At 42.1% G+C, this 20,197-nt stretch overlaps 1 protein-coding gene across 3 annotated transcripts in view; it reads right to left on the bottom strand.

Moving 5' to 3' along the window:
* ccdc88b (coiled-coil domain containing 88B) overlaps nt 1-20,197 on the bottom strand; it is a 174,192-nt gene that overhangs the window by 84,720 nt on the left and 69,275 nt on the right. For all 3 annotated transcript variants that reach the window (XM_062043422.1, XM_062043421.1, XM_062043423.1), the window contains 5 exons: nt 19,441-19,599; nt 14,953-15,099; nt 10,755-10,923; nt 10,450-10,565; nt 1,759-2,328 (listed from right to left, as the gene is read on the bottom strand). In XM_062043422.1, coding sequence (XP_061899406.1) covers nt 1,759-2,328; nt 10,450-10,565; nt 10,755-10,923; nt 14,953-15,099; nt 19,441-19,599 — 1,161 coding nt within the window. The remainder of the gene's footprint in view (nt 1-1,758; nt 2,329-10,449; nt 10,566-10,754; nt 10,924-14,952; nt 15,100-19,440; nt 19,600-20,197) is intronic.

Here is a 20,197-nt window from a genome sequence, read left to right as displayed (position 1 = left end):
CAAATGCAGAGGACAAATTTCACCACATCTAGTGTGTGTGTGACAATCATTGGTATCTTTAATCTTAATCTTAATAACATATATGTAATTTTATTGTAATGAACTATAAAATAACAATTATTAAGTTACAGCATTTATATGTAATTTTATTGTAATTAACTATAAAATAACAATTATGAAGTTACAGCATATATATGTAATTTTATTGTAATAAGTTATAAAATAACAATTATGAAGTTACAGCATGTATATGTAATTTTATTGTACTTAACTATAAAATAACAATTATGAAGCTACAGCATGTATATGTAATTTTATTGTAATGAGTTATAAAATAACCATTATGAAGTTACAGCATTTATATGTAATTTTATTGTAATTAACTATAAAACAATTATGAAGTTACAGCATTTATATGTAATTTTATTGTAATTAACTATAAAATAACAATTATGAAGTTTCAGCATGTATATGTAATGTTATTGTAATGAACTATAAAATAACAATTATGAAGTTACAGCCTTTACATGTAATTTTATTGTAATTAACTATAAAATAACAATTATGAAGTTACAGCATTTATATGTAATTGTATTGTAATGAACTATAAAATAACAATTGTGAAGTATATATATGTAATGTTATTGTAATGAACTATAAAATAACAATTGTGAAGTATATATATGTAATGTTTTTGTAATGAACTATAAAATAACAGTTGTGAAGTTACAGCATGTATGTAATGTTATTGTAATGAACTATAAAATAACAATTATTAAGTTACAGCATGTATATGTAATTTTATTGTAATTAACTATAACATAACAATTATGAAGTCACAGCATGTATATGTAATTTTATTGTAATTAACTATAAAATAACAATTAGGAAGTTACAGCATTTATATGTAATTTTATTGTAATAAGTTATAAAATAACAATTATGAAGTTACAGCATGTATATATGTAATTTGATTGTACTTAACTATAAAATAACAATTATGAAGCTACAGCATGTATATGTAATTTTATTGTAATGAGTTATAAAATAACCATTATGAAGTTACAGCATTTATATGTAATTAACTATAAAACAATTATGAAGTTACAGCATTTATATGTAATTTTATTGTAATTAACTATAAAATAACAATTATGAAGTTTCAGCATGTATATGTAATGTTATTGTAATGAACTATAAAATAACAATTATGAAGTTACAGCCTTTACATGTAATTTTATTGTAATTAACTATAAAATAACAATTATGAAGTTACAGCATTTATATGTAATTGTATTGTAATTAACTATAAAATAACAATTGTGAAGTATATATATGTAATGTTATTGTAATGAGCTATAAAATAACAATTGTGATGTATATATATGTAATGTTATTGTAATGAACTATAAAATAACAATTGTGAAGTATATACATGTAATGTTTTTGTAATGAACTATAAAATAACAGTTGTGAAGTTACAGCATTTAGTTGTAAGCTGATTGTAATGAAGCGTAAAATCACAGCTCTACAGTTACGGTAAATCCCTGTGAAGATATTTCACAGTAAATGACTGTAAATGTTAGTTTAATACAATTATTACACACAGGCTGTCATAATCTGTGCATGCACTCGTGTTCTTTTCCTGAATGAAATCCACTTGGAGAGTGTCACATGGTGTCCATTTGTCTGGTCTCCACCGGCCACTGACAGCCATTATCGCCTCTACCCATCCCACATTGAATAGCACCATCATACCTCCATCCGCCTGCGGGCCTCCTGGAGGTCGTCTGCGGCGTTCCTCAGGTGTTGCATCTCAGCCTCCAGGAGCGCCAGCCTCTGCTCAGCCTCCCAAGTCTTCCTGCTCTGCACGGCCAGCTCGGAGCGCAGGTCCTGGGCCACCAGCGCCTGCCGGTCAGCCTCCCTCTGGGCCTCATGGAGAGAGTCGGAAAGACGGCCGACAGCCTGGTCTGCAGCTGGGGGTTCTTCACGGGGTTCTCCATCTTCCGGCTGTTGGTGGATGTCTGGTGGTGCCTCCACCTTTTGCACGTCTACCTGGTCCCCCTCTGCTTCTTCTCTACCTTTGGGCAGGATCTCCTCACCCGCTTTCCCTCCGACGTGGAGAACCTCTTCCCCGACCCCCGCTTCCCTCTGAGTCACAACCGTTTCCTGCCGTCGCTCCTTCTCCTCCATCAACCTCACCATTCCTTCCCCCTCGCCCCTGCGGGATTCGGATCCCTGGACCCCCCTCTGGACGTCCTCCTGCTTGGCTCGCAGCTCTTCCAGCTGCCGCGTCAAGGTGGCGTTCTCGTTCTTCAAGTTGTGGAACTGCAAGGTACAAGGCCGGAGAACTGTCAGAGGTTTTTAACCCTGTAACACCCCTTGTTGTAAAATTACAACGTTACCTTTACCACAACCTCTCAAGGTTTCCTTCGAACAAAATCATTGGACTGGATTCATCAGATTCGAGTAAGTAAAATGTCTTTTATACTTTTTAGGGTTATTATTACAATGTCTAGAGCAGGGGTCACCAACCTTTTTGAAAGCAAGAGCTACTTCTTGGGTACTGATTAATGCGAAGGGCTACCAGTTTGATACACACTTATATAAATTGCCAGAAATAGCCAATTTGCTCAATTGACCTTTAACTCTATGTTATTATTAATAATGAATGATATTTACACTTCATCGAACGGTTTAAAAGAGGAGAAAACACGAAAAAAAATGACAATTACATTTTGAAACATAGTTTATCTTCAATGTCAACTCTTTAAAATTCAAAGTTCAACCGAAAAACTTAAAAAAAGAATTTATGGAACATCATTAGTAATTTTTTCCTGATCAAGATTAATTTTAGAATTTTGATGACGTGTTTTAAATAGGTTAAAATCCAATCTACACTTTGTTAGAATATATAACAAATTGGACCAAGCTATATTTCTAACAAAGACAAATCATTATTTCTTCTAGATTTTCCAGAACAACAATTTTAAAAGAAATTCAAAAGACTTTGAAATAAGATTTAAATTTGATCCTACAGATTTTCTAGGTTTGCCAGAATAATTTTTTTGAATTTTAATCATAATAGGTTGGAAGAAATATTTCACAAATATTCTTCGTCGAAAAAACCGAAGCTAAAATGAAGAATTAAATTAAAATGTATTTATTGTTCTTTACAATAAAAAAAATAAATTTACTTGAACATTGATTTAAATTGTCAGGAAAGAAGAGGAAGGAATTTAAAAGGTAAAAAGGTATACACTACCGTTCAAAAGTTTGGGTTCACCCAAACAATTTTGTGGAATAGCCTTCATTTCTAAGAACAAGAACAGACTGTCGAGTTTCAGATGAAAGTTCTCTTTTTCTGGCCATTTTGAGCGTTTAATTGACCCCACAAATGTGATGCTCCAAAAACTCAATCTGCTCATAGGAAGGTCAGTTTTGTAGCTTCTGTAACGAGCTAAACTGTTTTCAGATGTGTGAACATGATTGCACAAGGGTTTTCTAATCATCAATTAGCCTTCTGAGCCAATGAGCAAACACATTGTACCATTAGAACACTGGAGTGATAGTTGCTGGAAATGGGCCTCTATACACCTATGTAGATATTGCACCAAAAACCAGACATTTGCAGCTAGAATAGACATTTACCACATTAGCAATGTATAGAGTGTATTTCTTTAAAGTTAAGACTAGTTTAAAGTTATCTTCATTGAAAAGTACAGTGCTTTTCCTTCAAAAATAAGGACATTTCAATGTGACCCCAAACTTTTGAACGGTAGTGTATGTGTTTAAAAATCCTAAAATCATTTTTAAGGTTGTATTTTTTCTCTAAAATTGTCTTTCTGAAAGTTATAAGAAGCAAAGTAAAAAAATTAATGACTTTATTTAAACAAGTGAAGACCAAGTCTTTAAAATATTTTCTTGGATTTTCAAATTCTATTTGAGATTTGTCTCTCTTAGAATCAAAAATGTCGGGCAAAGCGAGACCAGCTTGCTAGTAAATAAATCCAATTTAAAAAATAGAGGCAGCTCACTGGTAAGCGCTGCTATTTGAGCTATTTTTAGAACAGGCCAGCGGGCTACTCATCTGGTCCTTATGGGCTACCTGGTGCCCGCGGGCACCGCGTTGGTGACCCCTGGTCTAGAGCATGTACATATGTAGTTATTGTGGAACAGATGCATCAAATTTCATTTAGAGCTTGTTATATAATTATAAAAGAGGGGGAAAAGGCGTTTTTTAAGAGTTTTATCTTGTTTCATATTTTTTATATTTGTAATAAATGACTTCATGAAAATATAACTAATGTGTGATTATTATTAATGGTATATACCGTTATGGGGCTAAGTAAGCAATAAACCCTGCAAATGAACCCTTAGTTGTTCAGACAACGTGAGTACAAATACAGAAATTCTGCTCCCATCAAAGCCCAATGTTGCAATATTACAACATTTCTCTAAAAACACACATAAACATTTTTTTTTTAACTCTTCAATTTCTGCATCAAATGCCTCCTACAACAACATCTGAAAGGTCAAATATTTTTGTTTTAGGTTTTTCTATATTTGGGTCTTACAGGGTTAATTGTTATTTTTCCTGAACATGAAAGCACTCAAACGTATTTCTCTTTGTCGGCCTACGAGCTCAATACCAGGAAGAGAAACAAACAAATAGGAATTTAATAATAATAATAATAATAATAATAACAGTGCAGATTGATTCAAATCATTCTAGGCAGGTCATAAAAACAGTCTCGTCTCATGTAACCATAGAAACTAGCGGCTGAAGAGAATGAAGGCATGGTGCTTTGTGGTAGACTATTTGTTAGTACGCTTGTCAATCATAATTAATGTTGTTGCCGTGCAACACATAGGAGTACTGATTAATTTCTGTACGTTAAAGGCACGTTTGTGTACTTTTTCCAGTTACACGTACAGTACTGTATGTTCCCCAGTCGCATGGCACTCAACTGCAAAAACTTTACAACACACAACCCCTTAAAGGACTTTTTTTTCCTGAGAGTTTAGTTTATACCCGGGCTATTCAACTCGCACCCTGGAAGCCGGTAGTGCCGGCATCCCCCCCCCCCCCCCCCCCCCCTCAATCCCCCCACCCCCGAGTTTAGTTCCAAACTTGGTGGGCAAATATTTTTGCAGCAAATTCCTAAAAACAGGAGAGTGCTCCCGTTGCAAAGAGGAACTTGGACCACTGTAAACATAGACATGTTCGACATGGTCTAAGGCAGGGGTCGGCAACCCAAAATGTTGAAAGAGCCATATTGGAGCAAAAATACAAAAACAAATCTGTCTGGAGCCGCAACAAATTAAAAGCCATATTACATACAGATAGTGTGTCATGAGATATACATTGAATTGAGATGACTTAAAGGAAACTAAATGAGCTCAAATATAGCTACAAATGAGGCATAATGATGCAATATGTACATATAGCTAGCCTAAATAGCATGTTAGCATCGATTAGCTTGCAGTCATGCAGTGACCAAATATGTCTGATTAGCACTCCACACAAGTCAATAACATCAACAAAACTCACCTTTGTGCATTCACGCACAACATTAAAAGTTTGGTGGACAAAATGAGACAGAAAAAGAAGTGGCATAAAACACGTCCTAGAAAGTCGGAGAAAGTTATACATGTAAACAAACTAAGGTGAGTTCAAGTACCGCCAAAATTAGTAGGACAAAACGGCGCTCGCCAAATACTCGAATCAGTGAAGCATGTTTAATACAAACAGTGTGCTTTATAACAATTAGGGAGGGTTGTGTCATGTTTGTCCTCCTACGGAAACCATATTAAAACAAAAAATATATTTTTTTCCCCCTCATCTTTTTCCATTTTTCATACATTTTTTAAAAAGCTTCAGAGAGCCACTAGGACGGCGCTAAAGAGCCGCATGTGGCTCTAGAGCCGCGGGTTGCCGACCCCTGGTCTAAGGGTACGCAGCATGGAGCGCTACTGCCTACTGGCGCTGACGAGACGCTAGGGCCGCCATCTTGGAGTGGTGATCCGCTCCACCCAGTGCAATTCATTTGGCAGGAGCAATGAACTGTCAGCGCATTTCATTCATCTTACCTCACTTAATACCACTGATTTTCACCCGCTTTTTTGTGTCATACGTGTAGCTATGATAAAAGGACACATGTTTTATTATTCGTAGTTTGCTTAAAGGCCTACTGAAACCTACTACTACCGACCACGCAGTCTGATAGTTTATATATCAATGATGAAATCTTAACATTGCAACACATGCCAATACGGCCGGGTTAACTTATAAAGTGACTTTTAAAACTTCCCGGGAAATATCCGGCTGAAACGTCGCGGTATGATGACGTATGCGCGTGACGAAGTCAGAGTAACGGAAGTTATGGTACCCGTAGAATCCTATACAAAAAGCTCTGTTTTCATTTCATAATTCCACAGTATTTTGGACATCTTTTGCAATTTGTTTAATGAACAATGAAGGCTGCAAAGAAGACAGTTGTAGGTGGGATCGGTGTATTAGCAGCGGACTACAGCAACACAACCAGGAGGACTTTGTTGGAGCGCTAGCCGCGCTAGCCGCGCTAGCCGCGCTAGCCGCCGACCTCACCTTGACTTCCTACGTCTCCGGGCCGCCAAACGCATCGGGTGAAGTCCTTCGTCCTTCTGCCGATCGCTGGAACGCAGGTGAGCACGGGTGTTGATGAGTAGATGAGGGCTGGCTGGCGTAGGTGGAGAGCTAATGTTTTTAGCATAGCTCTGTGAGGTCCCGTTGCTAAGTTGCTAAGTTAGCTTCAATGGCGTCGTTAGCACAGCATTGTTAACCTTTGCCAGCCTGGAAAGCATTAACCGTGTATTTACATGTCCACGGTTTAATAGTATTGTTGATTTTCTATCTATCCTTCCTTCTATCCTTTATTTTTTTGTTTCTATATGCAGTTAAAGCACGATGCTATCACGTTAGCTCGTAGCTAAAGCATTTCGCCGATGTATTGTCGTGGAGATAAAAGGCACTGAATGTCAATTTTGCGTTCTCGACTCTCATTTTCAAGAGGATATAGTATCCGAGGTGGTTTAAAATACAAATCCGTGATCCACAATAAAAAAAAAGGAGAGTGTGGAATCCAATGAGCCAGCTTGTACCTAAGTTACGGTCAGAGCGAAAAAAGATACGTCCATCACTGTCTCTCAAGTCCTTCACTGTAACGTTCCTCATCCACGAATCTTTCATCCTCGCTCAAATTAATGGGGTAATCATCACTTTCTCGGGCCGAATCTCTCTCGCTCCATTGTAAACAACGGGGAATTGTGAGGAATACTAGCTCCTGTGACGTCACGCTACTTCCGGTACAGGCAAGGCTTTTTTTTATCAGCGAGCAAAAGTTGCGAACTTTATCGTCGATTTTCTCTATTAAATCCTTTCAGCAAAAATATGGTAATATCGCGAAATGATCAAGTATGACACATAGAATGGATCTGCTATTCCCCTTTAAATAAAAAAAAATAATTTTAGTAGGCCTTTAACAGTAATAGAATATTCTTATATGCTATAAGTGACCAGACGTCCCAGATCAAAACTGGGAATATAATCCCAGAGAAGGGTTAGCTATTTGGAAGTTGAAGAAACAATATGATTAGGTTATATATACATGAGTATATCCTACATAAACAATGTATGAATACATTAGATATCGATATATCTTATAGACTGTATCTCTGTTGCTGCAGCAGCAGAGAGTTTATTCTGTCTTGACACTTTGTATTGATATTTTCTATTACATTCTTCCCTTAAAGGCCTACTGAAAGCCACTACTACCGACCACGCAGTCTGATAGTTTATATATCAATGATGAAATCTTAACATTGCAACACATGCCAATACGGCCGGGTTAGATTAGTAAAGTGCAATTTTAAATTTCCCGCGAAATATCCTGCTGAAAACGTCTCGGTATGATGACGCCTGCGCGTGACGTCACGGATTGTAGAGGACATTTTGGGACCGCATTGTGGCCAGCTACTAAGTCGTCTGTTTTCATCGCAAAATTCCACAGTTTTCTGGACATCTGTGTTGGTGAATCTTTTGCAATTTGTTTAATGAACAATGGAGACAGCAAAGAAGAAAGCTGTAGGTGGGAAGCGGTGTATTAGCGGCCGGCTGCAGCAACACAAACACGTAGCCGGTGTTTCATTGCTTAGATTCCCGAACGATGACAGTCAAGCTTTACCATTGGCCTGTGGAGAACTGGCACAACAGAGACTCTTACCAGGAGGACTTTGAGTTGGATATACAGACGCGGTACCGTGAGTATGCAGCTGTGGCTTCCAAACATTTGATCGCTTGCCCGTACGTGCGTGCCGCTATGTGCATGTCACGTACGTAACTTTGGGGAAATATATGTGCTGTATGAACTTTGCGGAGGTGAACGGTACTTTGAGCTGTGGGATTGAGTGTGTTGTGCGGGTGTTTGAGTTGTATTGGCGGGTTTTATGGACGGGAGGGGGGAGGTGTTTGTTATGCGGGATTAATTTGTGGCATATTAAATATAAGCCTGGTTGTGTTGTGGCTAATAGAGTATATATATGTCTTGTGTTTATTTACTGTTTTAGTCTTTCCCAGCTGAATATCAGGTCCCACCCGCCTCTCACAGCATCTTCCCTATCTGAATCACTTCCACTGCCCTCTAGTCCTTCACTCTCACTTTCCTCATCCACAAATCTTTCATCCTCGCTCAAATTAATGGGGAAATCGTCGCTTTCTCGGTCCGAATCGCTCTCGCTGCTGGTGGCCATGATTGTAAACAATGTGCAGATGTGAGGAGCTCCACAACCTGTGACGTCACGCTACTTCCGGTACAGGCAAGGCTTTTTTATCAGCGACCAAAAGTTGGGAACTTTATCGTCCTTAAAGGCCTACTGAAATTATTTTTTTTTATTTAAACGGGGATAGCAGATCCATTCTATGTGTCATACTTGATCATTTCGCAATATTGCCATATTTTTGCTGAAAGGATTTAGTAGAGAACAACGACGATAAAGATCGCAACTTTTGGGATCTGATTTTAAAAAAGCCTTGCCCCTACCGGAAGTAGCGTGACGTAGTCAATTGATAGCCTCCTCATATTTTCCTATTGTTTTCAACGCAGCTAGAGCGATTCGGACCGAGAAAGCGACGATTGCCCCATTAATTTGAGCGAGGATGAAAGATTCGTGGATGAGGAACGTTTGAGTGAAGGACTAGAATGCAGTGCAAGACATATCTTTTTTCGCTCTGACCGTAACTTAGGTACGAGCTGGCTCATTGGATTCCACACTCTCTCCTTTTTCTATTGTGGATCACGGATTTGTATTTTAAACCACCTCGGATACTATATCCTCTTGAAAATGAGAGTCGAGAACGCGAAATGGACATTCACAGTGACTTGTATCTCCATGACAATACATCGACGAAACACTTCAGCTACGGAGCTAACGTGATAGCATCGTGCTTAACTGCATATAGAAACAAAATAAATAAATCCCTGACTGGAAGGATAGACAGAAGATCAACAATACTATTAAACCATGGACATGTAAATACACGGTTAATGCTTTCCAGCCTGGCGAAGGTTGACAATGCTGTTGCTAACGACACCATTGAAGCTAACTTAGCAACCGGACATCACAGAGCTATGCTAAAAACATTAGCCATCCACCTACGTCAGCCAGCCCTCATCTGCTCATCAACACCCGTGCTCACCTGCGTTCCAGCGATCGACGGAAGGACGAAGGACTTCACCCGATCACAGATGCGGTCGGCGAGACGGAGGAAGTTAAGGCGAGTTCGCCGGCTAACGCGTCTGCTATCCATCTCTGTCTTCCTGGTTGTGTTGCTGTAGTCCGACGCTAATACACCGATCCCACCTACAACTTTCTTCTTTGCAGTCTCCATAGTTCATTAAACAAATTGCAAAAGATTCACCAACACAGATGTCCAGAATACTGTGGAATTTTGAAATGAAAACAGAGCTTTTTTGTATTGTATTCAATGGGGTACCAATACTTTCGCATCAACTGATTCCGTCACGCGCATACGTCATCATATCTAGACGTTTTCAACCGGAAGTGTGGCGGGAAATTTAAAATGTCACTTTATAAGTTAACCCGGCCGTATTGGCATGTGTTGCAATGTTAAGATTTCATCATTGATAACAAAACTATCAGACTGCGTGGTCGGTAGTAGTGGCTTTCAGTAGGCCTTTAAAACCAGCGGACAAAATTAAAACGTCTGCTGTAGAGGAGGCTGAAATACACAAAATAAGACTAATAGTTAGCTTTCTGGAAACAATTGAGTCAAACATCCCTGCTATTCACTGGTCATCTGGTCAAGCCAGAGTCTCTTGTTATATTTCCTAACCCAGTTGAACTCTCCGAGTAAGGATCATTATTTATAGGCATCACAGTCGTGCTGACCTCCTGCTGGGCCTGCAGCTCCTCCAAACGTCTCCGAAGCTGCTGGTTCTCCTGCTCGGCTCCCAGCAGCCTCAGCGCCGACGCCTCGCCCACTTCCACGCTCAGCGGCTTGTGGTCTGAATACATCAACAACACCCGGGAGAATGAAAAAAAAAGAGCTGATGTGGGAAAGCGGAGAAATTGATATCGCGCTACTTCTTTATGATTGATAACCCGTGAGCCGATCCTAACCGCGGCATGTTTCCTCTTATCAGTTAATTAGAATGTCCTAAGTGACAAGGTGCGTGACAAGCTGGAGCTCTGACCAATCAGCTCCCTCAGCTCCTCGTCGGAGTCCTCCGCTGATTGGAGGAAGCGGCGGTGAGAAAGAGCGCCGAAGCCTCCGCCGCTGCCGCCGCACTGCCGCAGGTCCGCCTCCAGGCTTATGTTCATCTCCAGCAGCTCGTCAACGCGCTGCCTCTCCGTGTCACGCTCCTACACGTTCATGATCAGATAAACACGACTCAGGGCGGGTCTACACAAGTCTTCACGGCTAGGAGGGAAAAACGACAACATTCAGCGTAAAAAGTTGTTATTCATTCAACAGCCTTATCCAGTCGCGATCAAAAGTTTTCATACATTTGTAAAGAACATAATGTTATGGCTGTCTTGAGTTTAGTAGGCATGGTGTTCCTGGGATTAAAGGCCTCACCTTTTCTCCTCCAGACATATTGCTGGGTATTGTGGCCAAACAGCTCCATTTTGGTTTCATCTGACCACAGAACTTTCCTCTAGAAGGTTTTATCTTTGTCCATGTGATGTCAGATGAGACAAAAATGGAGCTGTTTGGCCACAAAACCAGGCCTGGCCCTAACCAATCTGGCGCCCTAGGCAAGATTTTAGGTGGCCACATATTATATGTGAATGTTATGTTATGATTATCTTTAACCGAATCACAGCAGTGCTCAAATTAAAAAACATCATTCCCTCTCATGTGATATTGCTTAATTAACATTAATGATGTGCACTTTAACAACTAGGCTTACAACTATACCTAATATATAAAGGGGTGGAAAAGTGACTATTACCTGCAGGGCAAACATTAGCTAACCAGAAGGCAATAACAAAGTAAACAAAAAACACCTGCTTAAAAGATCTAATTTCTCTGAGGAATGTAAGGTGGGAGTACTGTAATTACTTAACGTTACATTATTATTTTCCATAACAATTTAGCCCCCTCCACAATATTAACCCGACGTTAAAACAGAACTAGCTATTTATTGATTAGCAATTGCCGAATCATGAAACATTAGCTTAATGCTAAAAAGCCAGGTTACTATCACATTCTGTAACAGACAAATAATTTCATGTAGGCTAACGTTACCTACCTGCTACCTCTGTCTTTTTCTCGTTTCTCCTCCTCTTCTTTTCTCTTTTTTAGTCCCTGAGCACCTGACAGTTTTGGCCGTTTTGACATCTTGTGTTGATTTTTTGATGTGGTAAGAGTGGGCGCACCGTGCGGGGGGATGGGGGGGGGGGGGAGGGTAGGGAGCGTAATGTTGTAACAAATAATATTTCTATTAAATAGGCTTTACTTTGCATTTTAATTAACGTGGAATTATTTTTTGTATTTAGAAATAATAGTACCAACTTTTTTTTTTTTTTTTTTTTTTTTTCTCCAACATTTGTGGCACTGGCGTGGCGCCCCCTGATGGACGGCGCCCTTAGCATTTGCCTATACGGCCTATGCCACGGGCCGGCCCTGCACAAAACACAGCAGTATGTTTGGAGGAGAAAAGGTGAGGCTTTTAATCACAGGAACACCATGCCTACCGTCAAGCATGGTGGTGGTAGTATTATGCTCTGGGCCTGTTTTGCTGCCAATAGAACTGCTGCTTTAAATGGGACAATGAAAAAGGAGGATTACCTCCAAATTCTTCAGGACGAGCTAAAATCATCTTTTTTTTTTTGTGATTTAACCCCCAATTCCAACCCATGATGCTGAGTGCCAAGCAAGGAGGTAATGGGTCCCATTTTTGTTATAGTCTTTGGTGTGACTCGGCCGGGGTTTGAACTCACAACCTAAAGATCTCAGGGCGGACACTGAGCAGGCTGAGAAGGTGACTTATTCCAATGACAAAAATACGAAAAGGAAAACGTGCCGGAAGCTGCGGAAAAGCTTAACAAGGAGACGAGAAACCAAGGCAGCAAGCAAGAAGCTAGTAAATATACACTACCGTTCAAAAGTTTGGGGTCACCCAAACAATTTTGTGGAATAGCCTTCATTTCTAAGAACAAGAATAGACTGTCGAGTTTCAGATGAAAGTTCTCTTTTTCTGGCCATTTTGAGCGTTTCATTGACCCCACAAATGTGATGCTCCAGAAACTCAATCTGCTCAATGGTCAGTTTTGTAGCTTCTGTAACGAGCTAAACTGTTTTCAGATGTGTGAACATGATTGCACAAGGGTTTTCTAATCATCAATTAGCCTTCTGAGCCAATGAGCAAACACATTGTACCATTAGAACACTGGAGTGATAGTTGCTGGAAATGGGCCTCTATACACCTATGTAGATATTGCACCAAAAACCAGACATTTGCAGCTAGAATAGTCATTTACCACATTAGCAATGTATAGAGTGTATTTCTTTAAAGTTAAGACTAGTTTAAAGTTATCTTCATTGAAAAGTACAGTGCTTTTCCTTCAAAAATAAGGACATTTCAACGTGACCCCAAACTTTTGAACGGTAGTGTAAATATAAACGGAATACAATGTTTTGCAAATCATTTTCAACCCGTATTCAGTTGAATATGCCAAAAAGACAACATATTTGATGTTCAAACTGATAAACTTTTTTTTTTTTTTGCAAATAATCATTAACTTTAGAATTTGATGCCAGCAACACGTGACAAAGAAGTTGGGAAAGGTGGCAATAAATACTGATAAAGTTGAGGAATGCTCATCAAACACTTATTTGGAACATCCCACAGGTGAACAGGCAAATTGGGAACAGGTGGGTGCCATGATTGGGTACAAAAGTAGATTCCATGAAATGCTCAGTCATTCACAAACAAGGATGGGGCGAGGGTCACCACTTTGTCAACAAATGCGTGAGCAAATTGTTGAACAGTTTAAGAAAAACCTTTCTCAACCAGCTATTGCAAGGAATTTAGGGATTTCACCATCTATGCTCCGTAATATCATCAAAGGGTTCAGAGAATCTGGAGAAATCACTGCACGTAAGCAGCTAAGCCCGTGAGCTTCCATCCCTCAGTCTGTACTGCATCAACAAGCGACATCAGCGTGTAAAGGATATCACCACATGGGCTCAGGAACACTTCAGAAACCCACTGTCAGTAACTACAGTTGGTCGCTACGTCTGTAAGTGCAAGTTAAAACTCTCCTATGCAAGGCGAAAACCGTTTATCAACAACACCCAGCAACGCCGTCGGCTTCGCTGGGCCTGAGCTCATCTAAGATAAACTGATACAAAGTGGAAAAGTGTTCTGTGGTCTGACGAGTCCACATTTCAAATTGTTTTTGGAAACTGTGGACGTCGTGTCCTCCGGACCAAAGAGGAAAAGAACCATCCGGATTGTTATAGGCGCAAAGTGTAAAAGCCAGCATGTGTGATGGTATGGGGGTGTATTAGTGCCCAAGACATGGGTAACTTACACATCTGTGAAGGCGCCATTAATGCTGAAAGGTACATACAGGTTTTGGAGCAACATATGTTGCCATCCAAGCAACGTTACCATGGACGCCCCTGCTTATTTCAGCAGGACAATGCCAAGCCACGTGTTACATCAACGTGGCTTCATAGTAAAAGAGTGCGGGTACTAGACTGGCCTGCCTGTAGTCCAGAGCTGTCTCCCATTGAAAATGTGTGGCGCATTATGAAGCCTAAAATAGCACAAGGGAGACCCCCGGACTGTTGAACAACTTAAGCTGTACATCAAGCAAGAATGGGAAAGAATTCCACCTGAGAAGCTTCAAAAATGTGTCTCCTCAGTTCCCAAACCTTTACTGAGTGTTGTTAAAAGGAAAGGCCATGTAACACAGTGGTGAACATGCCCTTTCCCAACTACTTTGGCACGTGTTGCAGCCATGAAAGGCTAAGTTAATTATTATTTGCAAAAAAAAAAATAAAGTTTATGAGTTTGAACATCAAATATGTTGTCTTTGTAGTGCATTCAACTGAATATGGGTTGAAAAGGATTTGCAAATCATTGTATTCTGTTTATATTTACATCTAACACAATTTCCCAACTCATATGGAAACGGGGTTCGTAATAGTAATTACTCTTGTGCGCCTCCAAAAGGTCACAAGATGGCGCGGGCGAGCTGTAGTCTTTGTAAGTGTGGCCAGGTGAGCGGTCTCGTGAATGTTGAGGAACTCTCTAGCAGCCTGGCTTGAGCAGCAGATGTGCCATTTTAAAAACCAATGAAGCGCAATTAGAGAGCAAGTGACAGCACATACAACCTCTTCTAGCCGATGTTCCACAGCCAGTTAACACCACCCACCGCTTCTACGTCCGCCATCCGCTGACGCAGCAGAAGGTTGTCCTTCTCCAGCTCCCTCAGTGAGGAGCATCGCGCCCTGGCGTCGGCCAGCTGGCCTTCCAGAAGACCTTTGGTCTCCTGCAGTGCTGCACACAGCTGATGCTGCTCCTGCACATGCAAATACAAAACATTACAGGTCCGTATTGTAATATTTGTCCACAATTTGAAATGGGTCTCAGAGGACACACGTAAAGTACAGGAAGTGCGTTGCACAAAATCTAACCTTCATGCCAGAGTTTTGTCGAAAGGAGGGAAAACACTGCTTTGTGTGTTTGGAGCTTTAATGCTAAAAAGTCCACAAAAAAGTGCTATTTAACTTAACGTTTACTGTAACTCTGGACTTGTTTCACATAGCAGGAATCATGAAGAAATCTGAAATTGTATTCAAGTAAGAGTACCGTTACTATAGTGTATTATGACTCAAGTAAAAGTTTTGAAGTAAGTAAGTATTCAGTGGAAAACTACTGAATAACCGCTCTGTAAAAAAAAAAAAAAAACGGCACAAGTAACGGTAAAATAGCGGCAGCTGCGGTTGCCAGGAATTCACAATAATATAGAATATTTAAACATTTTGAACATTACGGTATGTTGATGTTGAGGATGTTCATTTTACGTTGATAACAGTTTTGTTCAGGGTAAACGACTATGAAATAAACTAAAAAACCTGTTTACAAAAAAAATCAATAGAATGTACGGCAAAATACTGGCAGCTATGGTTGCCAGGAAGTGACCGTAAAACAAACTGGGGCCAATTTTAGTGTTGCCAATCAGCCTATCCCCAGGTGCATGTCTTTAGAGGTGGGAGGAGCCTATCCCCAGGTGCAAGTCTTTAAAGGTGGGAGGAGCCTATCCCCAGGTGCATGAACCCGGCGAGAACCCACGTAGTCACGGTAAGAATATGGAGGAAAGTCATCCTCCTGAGGGGGAACATGGAGGAAAGTCATCCTCCTGAGGGGGAACATGGAGGATAGTCATCCTCCTGAGGGGGAACATGGAGGAAAGTCATCCTCCTGAAAGGGAACATGGAGGAAAGTCATCCTCCTGAGGAGGAACATGGAGGAAAGTCATCCTCCTAAGGAGGAACATGGAGGAAAGTCATCCTCCTGAGGAGGAACATGGAGAAAAGTCATCCACCTGAAGAGGAACATGGAGGAAAGTTGTCCTCCTGAGGAGGAACATGGAGGAAAGTCATCCTCCTGAGGAGGAACGTGGAGGAAAGTCATCCTCATGAGGGGGAACATGGAGGAAAGCCATCCTCCTTAGGGGGAACATGGAGGAAAGTCATCCTCCTGAGGAGGAACGTGGAGGAAAGTCATCCTCCTGAGGGGGAACGTGGAGGATATTCATCCTCCTTAGGGGGAACATGGAGGAAAGTCATCCTCCTGAGGAGGAACATAAAAGAAAGTCATCCTCCTGAGGAGGAACATGGAGGAAAGTCATCCTCCTGAGGGGGAACATGGAGGAAAGTCATCCTCCTGAGGAGGAACGTGGAGGAAAGTCATCCTCCTGAGGGGGAACGTGGAGGAAATTCATCCTCCTTAGGGGGAACATGGAGGAAAGTCATCCTCCTGAGGAGGAACATAAAAGAAAGTCATCCTCCTGAGGAGGAACATGGAGGAAAGTCATCCTCCTTAGGGGGAACATGGAGGAAAGTCATCCTCCTGAGGAGGAACGTGGAGGAAAGTCATCCTCCTGAGGGGGAACGTGGAGGAAATTCATCCTCCTTAGGGGGAACATGGAGGAAAGTCATCCTCCTGAGGAGGAACATAAAAGAAAGTCATCCTCCTGAGGAGGAACATGGAGGAAAGTCATCCTCCTTAGGGGGAACATGGAGGAAAGTCATCCTCCTGAGGAGGAACATGGAGGAAAGTCATCCTTCTGAGGAGGAACACGGAGGAAAGTCATCCTCCTTAGGGGGAACATGGAGGAAAGTCATCCTCCTGAGAAGGAACATGGAGGAAAGTCATCCTCCTGAAGTTGAACATGGAGGAAAGTCATCCTCCTGAAGTTGAACATGGAGGAAAGTCATTCTCCTGAGGGAGAACATGGAGGAAAGTCATCCTCCTGAGGAGGAACGTGGAGGAAAGTCATCCTCCTGAGGGGGAACGTGGAGGAAAGTCATCCTCCTTAGGGGGAACATGGAGGAAAGTCATCCTCCTTAGGGGGAACATGGAGGAAAGTCATCCTCCTTAGGGGGAACATGGAAGAAAGTCATCCTCCTGAGGAGGAACATGGAGGAAAGTCATCCTCCTGAGGGGGAACATGGAGGAAAGTCATCCACCGGAGGGGGAACCTGGAGGAAAGTCATCCTCCTGAGGGGGAACATGGAGGAAAGTCATCCTCCTGAGGGGGAACATGGAGGAAAGTTGTCCTCCTGAGGGGGAACATGGAGGAAAGTCATCCTCCTGAGGGGGAACATGGAGGAAAGTCTTCCTCCTGAGGGGGAACATGGAGGAAAGTCATCCTCCTGAGGGGGAACATGGAGGAAAGTTGTCCTCCTGAGGGGGAACATGGAGGAAAGTCATCCTCCTGAGGAGGAACATGGAGGAAAGTCATCCTCCTTAGGGGGAACATGGAGGAAAGTCATCCTCCTGAGGAGGAACATGGAGGAAAGTCATCCTCCTGATGAGGAACATGGAGGAACGTCATCCTCCTGAGGAGGAACATGGAGGAAAGTCATCCTCCTGAGGAGGAACATGGAGGAAAGTCATCCTCCTGAGGAGGAACATGGAGGAAAGTCATCCTCCTGAGGAGGAACATAAAAGAAAGTCATCCTCCTAAGGAGGTACATGGAGGAAAGTCATCCTCCTGAGAAGGAACATGGAGGAAAGTCATCCTCCTGAGGGGGAACATGGAGGAAAGTCATCCTCCTTCGGGGGAATATGGAGGAAAGTCATCCACCGGAGGGGGAACATGGAGGAAAGTCATCCTCCTGAGGAGGAACATGGAGGAAAGTCATCCTCCTGAGGGGGAACATGGAGGAAAGTCATCCACCGGAGGGGGAACATGGAGGAAAGTCATCCACCGGAGGGGGAACATGGAGGAAAGTCATCCACCGGAGGAGGAACATGGAGGAAAGTCATCCTCCCGAGGAAGAACATGGAGGAAAGTCATCCTCCTGAAGAGGAACATGGAGGAAAGTCGTCCTCCTGAAGAGGAACATGGAGGAAAGTCGTCCTCCTGAGGAGGAACATGGAGGAAAGTCATCCTCCTTAGGGGGAACATGGAAAAAAGTCATCCTCCTGAGGAGGAACATGGAGGAAAGTCATCCTCCTGAAGGGGAACATGGAGGAAAGTCATCCACCGGAGGGGGAACATGGAGGAAAGTCATCCTCCTGAGGGGGAACATGGAGGAAAGTCATCCTCTTGAGGGGGAACATGGAGGAAAGTCATCCTCCTTAGGAGGAAGATGGAGGAAAGTCGTCCTCCTGAGGGGGAACATGGAGGAAAGTCATCCACCGGAGGGGGAACATGGAGGAAAGTCATCCTCCTGAGGAGGAACATGGAGGAAAGTCATCCTCCTGAGGGGGAACATGGAGGAAAGTCATCCACCGGAGGGGGAACATGGAGGAAAGTCATCCACCGGAGGGGGAACATGGAGGAAAGTCATCCACCGGAGGAGGAACATGGAGGAAAGTCATCCTCCCGAGGAAGAACATGGAGGAAAGTCATCCTCCTGAAGAGGAACATGGAGGAAAGTCGTCCTCCTGAAGAGGAACATGGAGGAAAGTCGTCCTCCTGAGGAGGAACATGGAGGAAAGTCATCCTCCTTAGGGGGAACATGGAAAAAAGTCATCCTCCTGAGGAGGAACATGGAGGAAAGTCATCCTCCTGAAGGGGAACATGGAGGAAAGTCATCCACCGGAGGGGGAACATGGAGGAAAGTCATCCTCCTGAGGGGGAACATGGAGGAAAGTCATCCTCTTGAGGGGGAACATGGAGGAAAGTCATCCTCCTTAGGGGGAAGATGGAGGAAAGTCGTCCTCCTGAGGGGGAACATGGAGGAAAGTCATCCTCCTGATGAGGAACATGGAGGAACGTCATCCTCCTGAAGAGGAACGTGGAGGAAAGTCATCCTCCTGAGGAGGAACGTGGAGGAAAGTCATCCTCCTGAGGAGGAACATGGAGGAAAGTCATCCTTTGAGCTAATCCAGGCTGCCACAGGGATTGAGAGCAAAGTGTGATGTTTCACAAGTTGTACTTAAAGGGATTCTAGTTGGCTTGGAAACCAAACATGTTCTCTCCTCTCTGCTTTTGTAAGGAGGTTCCACGTACCAGCACCATGACATGGTGTCTCCTCACAGGTGTGTGTGTGTGTGTGTGTGTGTGTGTGTGTGTGTGTGTGTGTGTGTGTGTGTGTGTGTGTGTGTGTGTGTGTGTGTGTGTGTGTGTGTGTGTGTGTGTATGTGTGTGTGTGTGTGTGTGTGTGTGTGTGTGTGTGTGTCTTACCTTGAGCTGAGTGCGTGTCATCTCCAGGCCGTGCAGCCGCTGTTTGCAGCTCTGGACTTCATGTTGGAGATGCTCGGCCCGTGCAGCTCGCTCACGAACACAATCCAGCTCGTCCCGCATGGCCCGCATGACCCTCGCCTCGTTCTGCAGGCAGCGGCTCTGCACAGATGTTTCATTCAAAGAAGTGTTGACCTGGGCATAAGACCACCCTGAATAGAAGACCACCCTGAATACAAACCAGCCACCCTTTAAGGCAAAATGCATGTTTTTCAAAAGTCATGTATTTCCAAAACCCAAAAGCACGTTGTGTAAATGGTAAATAAAAAGAGAATACAACAAATCCTTTTCAACTTATATTCAATAGAATAGACTGCAAAGACAAGATATTTCATGTTCACACTGGGAAACTTTGTTATTTTTTTGCAAATATTCATGAACTTAGAATTTAATGGCAGCAACACATTGCAAAAAAGGCATTTTCACCACTGTGTTACATGGCCTTTCCTTTTAACAACACTCGGTAAAGGTTTGGGAACTGAGGAGACACATTTTTGAAGTGGAATTCTTTCCCATTCTTGCTTGATGTACAGTTTAAGTTGTTCAACAGTCCCCCTTCTCATATTTTAGCCTTCATATTGCACCACACATTTTCAATGGCATCGTCTTGCTGAAATAAGCAGGGGCGTCCATGATAACAACATATGCTGTTGTCCTCTGTGTTTTTTATAAATTTTGATTGCTATGTTACTGTTTTAAT

The sequence above is a fragment of the Entelurus aequoreus genome, linkage group LG04 (assembly GCF_033978785.1).
Source record: "Entelurus aequoreus isolate RoL-2023_Sb linkage group LG04, RoL_Eaeq_v1.1, whole genome shotgun sequence".
In the NCBI taxonomy this organism is placed as follows: Eukaryota; Metazoa; Chordata; class Actinopteri; order Syngnathiformes; family Syngnathidae; genus Entelurus; species Entelurus aequoreus.
The sequence above is the reverse complement of the archived record's forward strand: the minus strand, read 5'-3'. Positions and strand labels throughout refer to the sequence as shown.